The 13,084-nt window shown below is 44.9% G+C and overlaps 1 protein-coding gene across 7 annotated transcripts in view; it reads left to right on the top strand.

Annotated features, from left to right (window-relative positions):
- Window positions 1-13,084, top strand: part of DGKD (diacylglycerol kinase delta) — an 86,165-nt gene that overhangs the window by 26,459 nt on the left and 46,622 nt on the right. For 4 of the 7 annotated variants that reach the window (XM_043522616.1, XM_043522615.1, XM_037908245.2 and 1 more), the window contains exon 3: window positions 795-875. The exons of 2 other annotated variants lie outside the window; for them this stretch is intronic. In XM_043522616.1, the coding sequence (XP_043378551.1) occupies window positions 795-875 (81 nt within the window). Of the gene's footprint in view, window positions 1-794; window positions 876-12,889; window positions 12,981-13,084 lie in introns of those variants that run through there. One more of the 7 variants, XM_037908249.1, reaches the window with a different exon arrangement.

Here is a 13,084-nt window from a genome sequence, read left to right as displayed (position 1 = left end):
GGTTTGCCGCTCCAGGCCAATGGGGGCTGCGGGAAGAGCGGCCAGCACGTCCCTTGATTGCGCCGCTTTCCGCAGCCCCCATTGGCCTGGAGCGGCGAACCGCGGCCAGTGGGAGCCGCGATCAGCCGAACCTGTGTACGGGGTAGGTAAACCGGTCCGGCCCGGCAGGGGCTTTCCCTGCACAAGCGGCGGACCAGCTTTGAGAACCACTGACCTAGAGCTCTGTTTCAGAGTAACAGCCGTGTTAGTCTGTATTCGCAAAAAGAAAAGGAGTACTTGTGGCACCTTAGAGACTAACCAATTTATTTGAGCATAAGCTTTTGTGAGCTACAGCTCACTTCATCGGATGCAATAAATTGGTTAGTCTCTAAGGTGCCACAAGTACTCCTTTCCTAGAGCTCTGTGTAAGCTCAAAAGCTTGTCTCTCTCTAAAACAGAAGTTGGTCCAATAAAAGATATTACCTCACTCACCTTGTCAGTATCTTGACTGACGGTAGCTATTCTTTAGGGTTGTTAATCTTACTCCTTTCATAAGTACTACATTTACAGTAACAACGACAAAATGTAACTATGCTGTAAAAGTGATCCCTGAACGTTTGCTGAGAAGGGAGGCTGGGGCAAATGTGGGCACTGGTGCATTCATGGAACTGTTCTTGTGAGTCCAATTTCATACTGTCAGTCCCAGACCCTTTCAAAACAGATCCCTACTGGAGAGTATGGGGCTGACATTTATATAGGAATCCCATTGGGGATGTTTCTTACACACCTGTTTTTTGTTGTTGTTTTTTCCTCAGTCGATAATTTTTGATGAGGTTGATCTGACAGATGCCAGTGTGGCAGAATCTAGCACTAAGAATGTCAACAACAGCTTCACGGTAGGATTTATCAGACCACTTCCATCCTCCCTCCATTTCTCCTTCTCACTTTCTAAATCTGAAGATTCTGTCTGGTTAGAAAAGCTCTCAGCTCCACTCATGGCCCCCTCACTGGGGGAAGTCTAACAGTGTTGTTCACCCATTGTTGAAATGGCAGCTGCTTTACTAACCAAGCCATAAGAAGATGCTGGAAGGTGGTACATGGTTTGGTTTGTGGCAGAGAGATTCCATTATTGCCTGCTGAGGGTTTCAGTGGTTTCTACCTTATGGTATACGCAACTGAATGTTCCTGTTTAATGCAAGTGTATGATGAGTGCAGCATTATGGCTAGATTTTTGTGCAGAAAAGTCAAGAAATATAAATGTATGTTCCCCACAGCAATTGTAAATCATCCCCCTCCATACATGAAATATTTTGGATGACTGGGTATGCTGTTAAACCTATGTCTTTAAAGATACACTCTTGTTAAACACATGTTTATTGGGCCTCTCTAATACTGTTCATTTATATAGCAGGACAGCATAATTCCCTCTGCGGCAGGAATTATGGGTGAAGTTGTGTGGCATGTGCTTTGCAGGAGATCAGATTAAATGAACGTAGTGGTCCTTTACGGCCTTAGAATGTGTGAATCTATACATGTGCCATGGCCAAATTACAAATTGTAGATATAAACCCCTAGGGAGAGGAGGAACTAAAAGGGATCCTACAAGTTCACAAAGAGCTGCATACTGATGTGTATAGTGGGAGTAGAGCAAGATAAGATAGTTAAAGCAAGATAGTTTAAGTAAGGTTGCAGAACGGGCTAGTTCTGTGTATGCCTTTGACAGAGAATCCTGGCAATAGGTATTAGCCTTATCCCAAGTTGTAGCCCTTTGATCAGATGGATCTGGACAAAGTGGCTATGGCATAAACCCTAGAATCTGGTTAAATTCCAGCATTTTCTCATAGAAGGCATCTTCCAGTCTGGTACTCAAAGGCTAAGAGAAGGCCTTGCTGAGTCTGAGAGTGAGTACCCACACTACTCTCCAGGGTCCAGTGATCTCTATACAGGAAGGAAATCAGGAACCCTTGAGTTCTAATCCCAGCACTGACACATATTCTCCCTGTGGCTGTGGGAAATCACCAATGCCTTCTAGCTTCCCCGTCTATAAATCAGAATAATTTTACAGGCAAAAACTCTAGTGAGGATTATTTACAGTGTGTACAGTGCTCGGGTAATGCAAGCTTTGTAGATGTGCTAACATTGTTACTGTATTAGTTGTGGTAATTTGGGAACCTCTCTCATTTCTGCCAGGGGCAATGGATGTATTGTGGGGAGGCAAAGGGAAGCATCATGTTGCTTATACAACTTCCTGCATCTGAGCACAGCCGTGAAGGAGGAATCACTTCCAGGACAGAGGCACCAGGCCATGCTACTCCCCTGCCTTTCCTAGGGGGCTGAGAGAACAGGAGAATTAGATTGGTTCTCAGGAAACAGCAAATGGTGCTCAGTCTCTCTGGCTCATGTATCATGGCTGCTCAGGTAGTCTGTAGGAAAATATCTGGCCTCTGTGGCTTTCTGTCTGTTCTGCCTATCGAGATTTCATACGTGGATTTGACTGTGGTCCACCCTGAGCTATAAAAACTACTCTGCTAATCAAAAGGTTCTGTAGTTGTTATACTGTTTGGTCTGCCACATCACTGCAGTCATTGCTTTGCATTCCTCAGAGCCCTACAATTTTCTCCAGTTCTGTTTGTGAGTGCTCTCTGATTTCCCTTCTGCATCTTCCCAGCTCTCTTTCCCTCCCAAATACAGAGTTTTTTGATCCATATTAAAAGTGCACTTAAGAGAGAACTTTTTCCCGGTTTTTCAAAGCAAAGAGGTTCACTAACAAGTGTTGGTTTAGATCCGAGATATCAAACATCTAGTGTTATCTAACAAAGGCAGTTGTCCTTGCATTTCAGAGGTTCCATTTGTCTTTACTGCTCTCACTTTCTTTAATGGAAAGTTTAATTTCTGACCTGGCAAAGACTGGCCCTTCTCTGAGAAAAGCAGCTCCAATGTCCAAGCAGTTGTGCTGCTTAATGGGTAAATACTGCACTTTTCAGACTAGCAGTTGACTTAGTTCAGGAGATGGGTCCAACTCTTAGTTAGTATTGCCTCTGCTCCTAAATCTACTGACCATGTCACCTACCTTTAATACTAAATAGGTTGCCATCTTCTTGAATTTAGGCAGGATGACCTGTTTCTTTACACTACATCTGGTCTCCAAGCTGGCTAGAGCTCAGCACCTTACTCTGTCCTCCTGTCTTACAAAGAGTGGTACAGTTAGAGACACTAAAGAGTGGATCAGCTGTATGAGAGCTGCATGAACGACACTATTTGGTAGGAGGAAGCATGGGAGCTAATGAAGGAGATGGCAAGCAGGGAGGAGATGCAAAAAACACAGGGCAGGAGTGACTGGAGTAGGAGGAGAAGTTGGGGAAGAGGTTGTGAGGAAAGAGGGGACAGAACACTGGGAGGAAGGGAAACAAAGCAAGGAGGAAAAGAAGCAAGAAAGAGAGTGGAAGGAGTGATACCTGGTGTGAAGAGAAGCCATGGGATCAGGAGAGATCAGGCAGTCAGGAGAAGTACCTGAAGATTAAGGGCTTTGTCTACACCAGCATTTAATTTACAGCAAGCTGGGATGTGAAACTACCCCCACAGTAGCTTGCCACAGACTGTCTGTGTGGACCCTGCTGCCGTGCATTAACAGTTTGCTAATTCACTTTGATCTAGTCATCTTTGAAATGGGACTAGATCAAAGTGAACTAAGAAACTGTTAATGCACTGAAGCAGGGTCCACAAGGACACTTAGTCCATGGCAGGCTATGGTGTAGATTTACATCCCAGCTCACTGCAAACTAAATGTTCATATAGACAAGCCCTAAGATAACTAGCACAACAGATCTTGGTTCCATTTTGGGAGGAGAGTGGCTTGATTTGGTTTTAGCCCAAGGAAATGGTAGCACCTGTAATTCAGGGAAATGGGCAGAAGAAGGGAAGATGTTTTTAAATGCTGGGTATTGTAAAATGATATGTTTGGGGAGAGGCAATGAGAACAAAGAATGCTTGTGTGAATGGATTCGGATTAGATGCGGCAGAGACGATGGTTAGAAACACAATGCAGGTAGGATCACAGTGCTTGGCAGCAGCCCAGGGCCAAGAGGGTGATCTGTTGCAGAAATAAAGGAATAAAATTCAGATACAAAGATATTGATAAGTCTTTTATGTAAGACATTGGTAATATCTGGCGGCTGATTTCTTTGCTGTGGAGAGGTAGCTAAAAGGGAGAAATACGAGGATTTAGAGCAAGAAAAGGGTATAATATGATTTTATTTATTTACTTATCTTATTTAGATTTCTTTAGTGTACGTCTCCCAAGTTTGAACTGGAGATAGGAGTTAGGATGCGTATTCGAAAACATTCCGATCCCAGATTTGGCTGCGGAGCCATGTGGTGTGATGGGAGCAGTTAACAAATGCTTTTTAAAGGAAAGCCCCGGGCTGAAATAAAAAAATCTATTGTGTATTTCCTGAAGAGTAAAATGTACCTGACATAACAGGGGACGGACTAGGTGGGCCATTGGATCTTTCCAGCCACAAATCCTGTGTCACTTCCAGCCAACAGCTCTGGAACTGGTTTTCCAGTTGTTTCTAGCAGACATTCTTCTCTGGCATCTGTCTGGACTTTCACCCAACTTCTGCTTCTAGTGACCTTTACGCAGATTTCAACATCAATTCATCGTCTCAGTTTACTCAGAGCCTTGCAATTCTGCAGGAGAAAGTTCCCAGATGTCAGCTGTGGCAGACATGGTGTGTGTGGAGAGCCTTAGTGGTTTGATCCCCCTGTATTGATACGGTCCTGAAAGCTGCTGTTTGCAGCTGATGCATAGACACAGCACACAGCGGGGCTGCCAGTAGCCTTCCTCTTGACCCCTCCTCTGCTGTTAAAGTCTGCTTTGTTGAAGAGGTGGAGCTTGAACTCCTGGACGCCTCCATAAACTCCTCTCCACCCCCTCTCCGTTGGGACGTACCTCTCAGCTCTGGCATAAGACAGGAAACAACATATTATTACACTCAGCACCTCCCTCCTGACTTCACTGCCAGCAGAAGCAAATCTGTCCCAGCTCCTCCTTAAGCACACAGCTAAACAGCTTGTGGTGGGGAGTGGAACAGAACTCCAAGAGAGTGGCTGCAGAGAGGAATAATCCTATTAATTTTATATCAAACAGTCAATCTTGTTTGTTCTGAGATGGAGGAGACATGGTCAGGACCCTCTAGTTTAGAAAAGGATTGAATATGGGTTTTCAGCTTTAGGACCAGAAGAGTGAACGGGGTTTGTTGGACTGGCCATCAACAAAGACAGCACCTGCTCCTGAACAACCACCCACCAGGAATACAGATTCTTTGGAGTAAGTGTATTTCAGGCTCTCTGGCTTGTAAAGTGAATTAATTATACTCTCCTCTTCTGTGCTGATACATATGTAAAAGTTATATAGAACTGGAATGGATGTGCAAAAGTGCGTTGTTGCCTGTGGTGCAGTTGGAAGTACATCCTATTTTGTAACTGATGAGTCCCCTGAACCAGGGTCACAGGGCGAGAAGAAGCATGGTAACTCAGGTTGGAGGACTACCTTACTCCAGTGGAGTATTCTCATTTTCTCTCATTGGTATGGGGAGAAGAGACGGGTTGCTGTAGATTTCAGAAAGACGTGTATGGAATTGCTTGCACCCACGAATGAGAGCATGTTTTTTCTTGTGAGAGGGAGAGTACATAGGACATTGTCCTTCTCCAGCCATTCCTCTCTGGAAGCATGTGAGATAGCCACATTTGCCTCTTGTTACTATCTTCTCGCTATTTTACACTATCTTCATCAGGCAAGTAAGATGACAGCACCTGCCTGGTGAAGTGGTATGGAAATGGATGTTTTCCCCTGAAAGTGAATGTGTCTGCTGTACTGTCCCAGAATAACCTGCACTCTGCCACTGGAGAGTAGCTGGTGTTAATGTTTTTGCTGAAGAAGCTTGCCCTTGAATGAAGGATTACTCAGAACTGTTGCAGCTAGCTATCAGGCTGGGAGTCAGCTCACAGTTTGTTGGCTCATTAGCTGGGTGTCTGTAAGGCTGGAACAAGAGGAACCAGGATCAAAGGTTACTTGAGCTGGTTTGAAATGTAAGCACCAAGGAAGAACATGTTGTTTGTTTTTATCAGGAGAAGAAATATAGGAACTTCTGTTGTAAGCTCTTTGCAGGAAGTCAGACTCAGCCCTCAAGACCAGGGTCAGACGTGAGTGTGTCAGGATAGAGCAGAGAATTCCTTGTGGTCTGCAACTTCCCTGGACTCCCCAAGATGTCAGATCCTACTTCAATCCCTCCCTACACAGGCAAGGTCATGAATAATGTGCTTCTGGGAATAACCAGTCTTGTTGTATATGGGAGGGGAATCTCCCATCTCCAGTTCCTCAGCACACAGACAAGCTTAGGACAGTATGCTTCAGGGAGTAAGCTGGCTCTTCAGGGTAATGGGGATGAAGGCACAGAGAAGGGGAGGAGAGTTTCCCCATTCCAATACATACTCCATAACGTACACAGTCACATGCTTCAGGAAGCCACCAAACTTAGTGGGGAGGTTGCCCCCAACCCCACCACTCTCTACACAAACAGTGTGCATTAGGGAGGTATTAGACTCTGGGACGGTGGGCATTGGAAAGGGACCAGCTGCATAGTCTCACAAACAGAGGGAGAGATTCCCCCATCTTCTCCCTGTCAAAGTATCTTCTATAAACAGGACAAGATCACAATGCAGTTTGAGTAACCAGGCTCCTGGATGGATTGTTGTCATTTCCACTCCTGCATGCATACACAATTTAAAAAATTGTACATACTCTGCTGATACATTTAATATCTATAGTAATATTGGTTGCTTTCAGATTTTCCTCTCTCTCAGAGTTATAAGAACTGAAAATAAGGCTGCAGACTAGAACTGCTGTCTTCATTTTAACTAACGAGAGTGTCACTGCTTTTCCCCCTCATTCAGTGCAGGCCTGTCCCCAGTTCCTATTATATTTGCTCCAGTTTCTAAATACTCTATTGCTTTAGTTATTTGCACACCAGTCCTCAGTAAAAAAAAATTTCTGCTTGAGACAGGCCCTTGGTAAACAGACATTTCTGACTCAGTGCTAGCCTATGAAAAGAATCTTTTAGAAATCCTTTTCCTGTCTAGGATTCCAGGACTTTTAATCTGGTCTCTTGCTGAAACTGGTTGTTAGTCTGCTCACACAGGACATGCAGAAGTGGAGAGAAGCCATCTAAGTGAGGTCTTGTGGGGCATTGCATCAAATACAGAGGAAAGAGCGGAATGGTCTGTATAAGAAGTTGCACTGCTGAGATTAGTGATTCTTCTTCTTCAGATTACAAGAGCACCCAAAAATGTGCTAGGTGTTCTCAGACTGATGAAGATGCTGTTTGGAAGAGGTGAAATGTGACTACACATCTCTGACACAGGGGGCACGATAGATAGGGAGTTGTAAAGTGAAGGAGAAAGCTTTGAGAATGTTTGTTTGTAAAGGGATTTTATTCCCCTACAAGGAAGTTGATTGGTATGGAATTAGCACCTGTTTCTGCCCTTGTGCCTGAACACTAGCAGCTTTTGTTTTCTACTTTGTTTGCTCTTTGGTAACCTTAGTGCATTATATCCTGTGTTTAATCTACCTTCCTGAGTGAGTTTACAAACTCTCTGCCTATCCCTGAACAGCAGGAAAAGGCAAGAAGATTCTGGGGGACACTAGAAGCCATTTCAGAACGTGGCAGATGTAATTTTGAACTGGAGTTGCAGTAGAAGAAAAGGGCTTCTTGTGCAGATGCACACTCTTGTCTACAACCAGGAAAAGGACCTGCTGCTGACAGTTATCAGCAAAGGATCTCCTCTCGTTCCCCCCTCTACTGATGTTCAAAATGGTTTAATGGCTATTGTAGACAGAACAAAACTATCCTGAACACCGTGACGCTAAGTGTGGTAAGCCACTCGGTTTGTCATGCTTTCAGTAATGATGCTGAAAACAGTGTACTTCCTTTCATGCTAGCAGCTAACCTGTTTTCAACACTACTTACATGAGGGGTTGTGGGGAGCTATTGCTAACAGTAAACTGTCAGCAACAGATCATTTTCCTACTGTAGGCAAGGTCTTGTCCTGCTCAGTTGTAGATTTTATTAGCTGCTAGCCATGACAGGTATTACACCACCAAGACAGTAGCTATAACAATGGGGAGTATTGACTTGTCCCTCAGTTCATGATTATTTGCTTCTGGGTGAATGACTTGGAAGCTTTCTCTGAAATGTCTTTAACTTCCCAACTGCACCTTTATTTCAGAATTATGTAGTTCCGTTTGGGAACATTTTTTCTGAAAGGACTTTGTTCTGTGGAAGTACAAAGGGAAGAAAGGGCCTTTTCCCAGTGCTATATGGAATAAGTGTGTAGGCAGAGATTTTCACCATATGAACTGACTGAGTTTTTTACCCGCTGACCAGTGATGAGGACCTTTCGACACACTTCCTTTCTGATTATAGGAGTCCAGGAATCTACCCTCGTCTGTGCTCATTCCGCTGACTGCCAGGAACAGGAATGCCTCTTGTTTAGGAACAGAGCTTCTAGAGGCATTTAGGAATGCGACCCTGGGATGAAAGATGGTCATTTTCCCAGAGAATGCTCTTTCTTGTCAGCTTTCCCACTCCGGCATCAGGGAAGAAGATGAGACATCATGATGTAGAATAAACAAAAATTAAACTTTATCTGGAGACATGTTGTGCCAACAAATACTATCAAAGGGAGGGGGCTAGTGCATTTATTGCATGTAGGCCTAACAGTTCTGGTATATATCATAAGAGAAACACATCTAGTTAATTGAATCTAGTCCCAGAAAGTGCAACACAGTGTATTGTATTTATCCCTCTGTGGACTAGTCTAGCCTGAAATCTGCCCATTCAGAGTTAAGTCTAAGAGCTGTGTAGAATCATAGAGGATTAGGGTTGGAAGAGACCTCAGGAGGTCATCTAGTCCAACTCCCTTCTTGAAGCAGGACCAACATCAACTAAATCATCCCAGCCAGGGCTTTGTCAAGCCGGGCCTTAAAAACCTCTAAGTCCAGGGTCAAAGTACCAAGGGTGCTGCAGGTTAGGATTCAGGTATCTAGGGAGAGCAGCTCCACAAAAAAATCTTATTGCTTAGGCTTTAGCAGGGTCTTTAAAATATTAACTCATCTTTTATCAGATGGAAATGAAAGGTAGTTTCCATAAGTGGAAACTATCCAATTTTCAGGAAAAGCTGTTTTCACTATAAAGATAACTACATTTCTCTGTGAAAGTGGTGAGTTCTGTCTGGGATGAAGAATGGTCAGTGTGGCATCTGGAGTTGAGGGGAGAGGTATGGCAGAATGAGGCTGTGAATGCTATTTGGGAACATTCCAACATAGGTAGTTTCAGAAAGCTCTGATTCACGGAACTCTCTTGGAGCACAGCACTGGATCATCAGTGTTTGGGTGCATTGGCAGAGCTGTGTGAAGGGTGCACTGTAAAGCAGGACAGAGGCGCATTGACAGAGATGTGTGGAGGAAGCCATGCTTCAATCCCTCATCTTCTGAAGCATGAAAATTTAACAGAATTCACCTCTTGCTTCCCAAAAGAGAAAGTCTTGCCTAAATCGTGCCATGTTATCCCAGCCTGTAGAATTGTGATCTCGGCCTCCAATTTAGTTGTCTAATTGACATTAATGAGATACACTGTGACAGTTTGGGGAAGCCGTTTATGTACAGCTTATGAATTCTGGCTGATTTATGAAATTGCTGTATCATTGAATAGCTCAGTGAATGTGGCGTCAGCCCTGTGCCATCAGGAATGGTGGCATGTTCCAGACCAGGGACAAGAATAGCTCCCATTCAGATGGGAGCACATTAGGACATTAGGATGGCCACACTGGATGTGAAAACAGTTGTTTCCAGCTTCTTTGCAGTGGGCTGGGGTTTGAAGCAGAGGATTTTCACAAGAAAAGGGAAACAATGAAACTTGGCATTAGTGCTAGTCTTTAAAAACCACAGAGGCTGAGAAAGAGGAACAAAAGGAGTGTGCTTGTGTAGCACAAAGATCCTTTTTGGACTGCAGGACCAGCCAAGGAAGAAGGAAGCTGGTTGCTGTGGGATAGGGGAGGAGAGCGAGATGCACACACTGCATGATTCAAAGGAGAAGCCGTGGGCAGGAGTGAGGATCCTGGACACCCTAGGTAATGGTGACCGAATCCCAAAGAGTGCTCGAGGGATGAGAAGACTGAGGCAGGGAAGGTAGTATAGATGTTGTGTTGGTTTATTTGGCTCTGTAGATTTCTTGTGCTATCTTGTTGCTATTGGGGTACTCTGGGGAGTATAGATCAGCTGGACCTCGAGGTCCAGTTTCTGTGAAGGAGTGATGTAGTCTATCCCCGGGGAGTGTGCCAGCGAGGTCAAAGAAAGAGACAGTGCAGGGCACCTACTCAGAACAAAGGAAGCTTAAGAGCGCACAGGTCCAATTCTGCAGTACCCAAACACAGCAGCCTGCTGAGTTACCAAGGCTGTGACACATGCTCCTAATCTGAAGTGTAAATTGCTAATCCAAGGCTGAAGTTTATGCTTCTGCTTCCTTTTTCATTGCCTGCTCTATGAATTAACGTATTCATTGAAGGAACAGGAGTTCCTTTAGCCATGCTTAGTCCACTTTATACCTTGGTTTAGCAGCATGTCAAGCAGAGAATCTGCCATACACCAGGGAACTCCTTACAGTCAGTCCCATCAGTACTGTGCATTATGAGCTTTAGCAGCAGCGTGCTTGAAATATGTTATCCTGATGAGTTACTGGTCTTGCTGGTAAACATAACTAGCTGTTTTTAGGTTTGTCAATATTCACTTTACAACTGTAGCTGCTCCAGGAACTGTAGCTGATAAGTGGCTGGACCACTGTAATATTAGAATCATAGAATATTAGGGTTGGAAGAGACCTCAGGAGGTCATCTAGTCCAATCCCCTGCTCAAAGCAGAACCAACCCAACTAAATCATCCCAGCCAGGGCTTTGACAAGCCAGGCCTTAAAAACCTCTAAGGATGGCGATTCCACCACCACCCTAGGTAACCCATTCCAGTGCTTCACCACCCTCAGAGTGAATAGTGTTTCCTAATATCCAGCCTAGACCTCCTGCACTGCAACTTGATACCACGGCTTCTTGTTCTGTCATCTGCCACTGCTGAGAACAGCCGAGCTCCATCCTCTTTGGAACCCCTTAAGGTAGCTGAAGGCTGCTATCAAATCCCCCTCACTCTTCTCTTCTGCAGATTAAATAACCCCAGTTCCCTCAGCCTCTCCTCATAAGTCATGTGCCCCAGCCCCCTAATCATTTTCATTGCCCTCTTTTGTACTCTCTCCAATTTGTCCACATCCCTTCTGTAGTGGGGGGACCAAAACTGGACACAATACTCCAGGTGTGGCCTCACCAGTGCTAAATAGAGGGGAATAATCACTTCCCTCGATCTGCTGGCAATGCTCCTACTAATACAGTCCAATATGCCGTTGGCCTTCTTGGCAACAAGGGCACACTGCTGATTCATATCCAGCTTCTCATCCACTATAACTCCCAGGTCCTTTTCTGCAGAACTGCTGCTTTGCCAGTCGGTCCCCAGCCTGTAGCAGTGCATGGGATTCTTCCTTCCTAAGTGCAGGACTCTGCACTTGTCCTTGTTCAATCTCATCAGATTTCTTTTGGCCCAATCCTCCAATTTGTCTAGGTCTCTGTGGACCCTATCCCTAACCTCCAGCATATCTATCTCTCCCCCCAGTTTAGTGTCATCTGCGAACTTACTGAGGGTGCAATTCATCCCATCATCCAGATCGTTAATAAAGATGTTGAACAAAACCGGCCCCAGGACCGACCCTTGGGGCACTCCGCTTGATACTGGCTGCCAACTAGACATTGAGCCATTGATCACTACCCATTAAGCCCGACAATCTAGCCAGCTTTCTATCCACTTTATAGTCCATTCATCCAATCCATACATCTTTAACTTGCTAGCAAGAATATTGTGGGGGACCGTGTCAAAAGCTTTGCTAAGTTCAAGATATGTCACATCCACCTCTTTCTCCATATCCACAGAGCCAGTTATTCTCATCATAGAAGGCAATCAGGTTTGGTCAGGCATGACTTGCCTTGGGTGAATCCATGTTCACTGTTCCTGATCACCTTCCTCTCCTCCAAGTGCTTCAAAATGGATTCTGTGATGACCTACTCCATGATTTTGCCAGGGACTGAAGTGCGGCTGACCGGTCTGTAGTTCCCTGGGTTCTCTTTCTTCCCTTTTTTAAATGTGGGCACTATATTTGCCTTTTTCCAGTCGTCCGGGACCTATCACACATCCCTTCATTGAATGTCAGGGGTATATGAGGAAGACAGCCTGGCCTACTATACAAAGCAAAGACACTAGCTGCCTCCTGTGCATGGACACTCACCCGAGCTGTGCTATCGCCGATCAAGTGAAGATCTTTACCTGCATCAGCATAACTTCCTTGCTCGCCGCCTCCAACCGTTTATATTTTTTTCTGGCTGCTGGTTCTCGACCTCAAGCAGTAAGGAATTCTGCTCTCCCTTTGCACATTAAACCACTGGCTGTTTTGAATATGCTAGGAGCTCTTGGGGGATTCAGGGTTCATAAAATTGTGTGCAGGGCTGCATGTGTGAACAGGATGTAGCAAAAGGAAGCAGCCAAAATTATCAGGTCCTGTCATACGCCCACTCTTGGCTACCTTCAGCGGTATATCGCACCAGGACAGCTATATTTAGCAGAATCATTTCATGTTCCTCTGTCACTCCTTTTGTGTCTTTCACAACCCAGCTCTGTGATTGGGCCAGAGTTGTAACTTGTTTTTTCTGTCTCATGTGGTCACTGAGCTTACCAGATCCACTCTGATTAGAAGCAGAATCATTACTGTGTTTGGCCAAAGTTGCCACTTCAGCTCTGAGAAGTTTCTGGGCAGCCAGGAAATACTGGGGAAGAACCCGAATGAAGAAGTCAATGGGTAAGGACTCCTTTGAGGGAAGCAAGGTCAGAGAATGACAATTAGGCTTCACTCTTACTGCTGGGAGGAAGGATTGAAGTGGCTCAGTATAAGAAAACACAAAA

This window comes from Chelonia mydas, chromosome 9, assembly GCF_015237465.2.
Source record: "Chelonia mydas isolate rCheMyd1 chromosome 9, rCheMyd1.pri.v2, whole genome shotgun sequence".
Classification (NCBI taxonomy): Eukaryota; Metazoa; Chordata; order Testudines; family Cheloniidae; genus Chelonia; species Chelonia mydas.
Note: the sequence above shows the minus strand (reverse complement) of the source record. Positions and strands in the feature narration are given on the sequence as shown.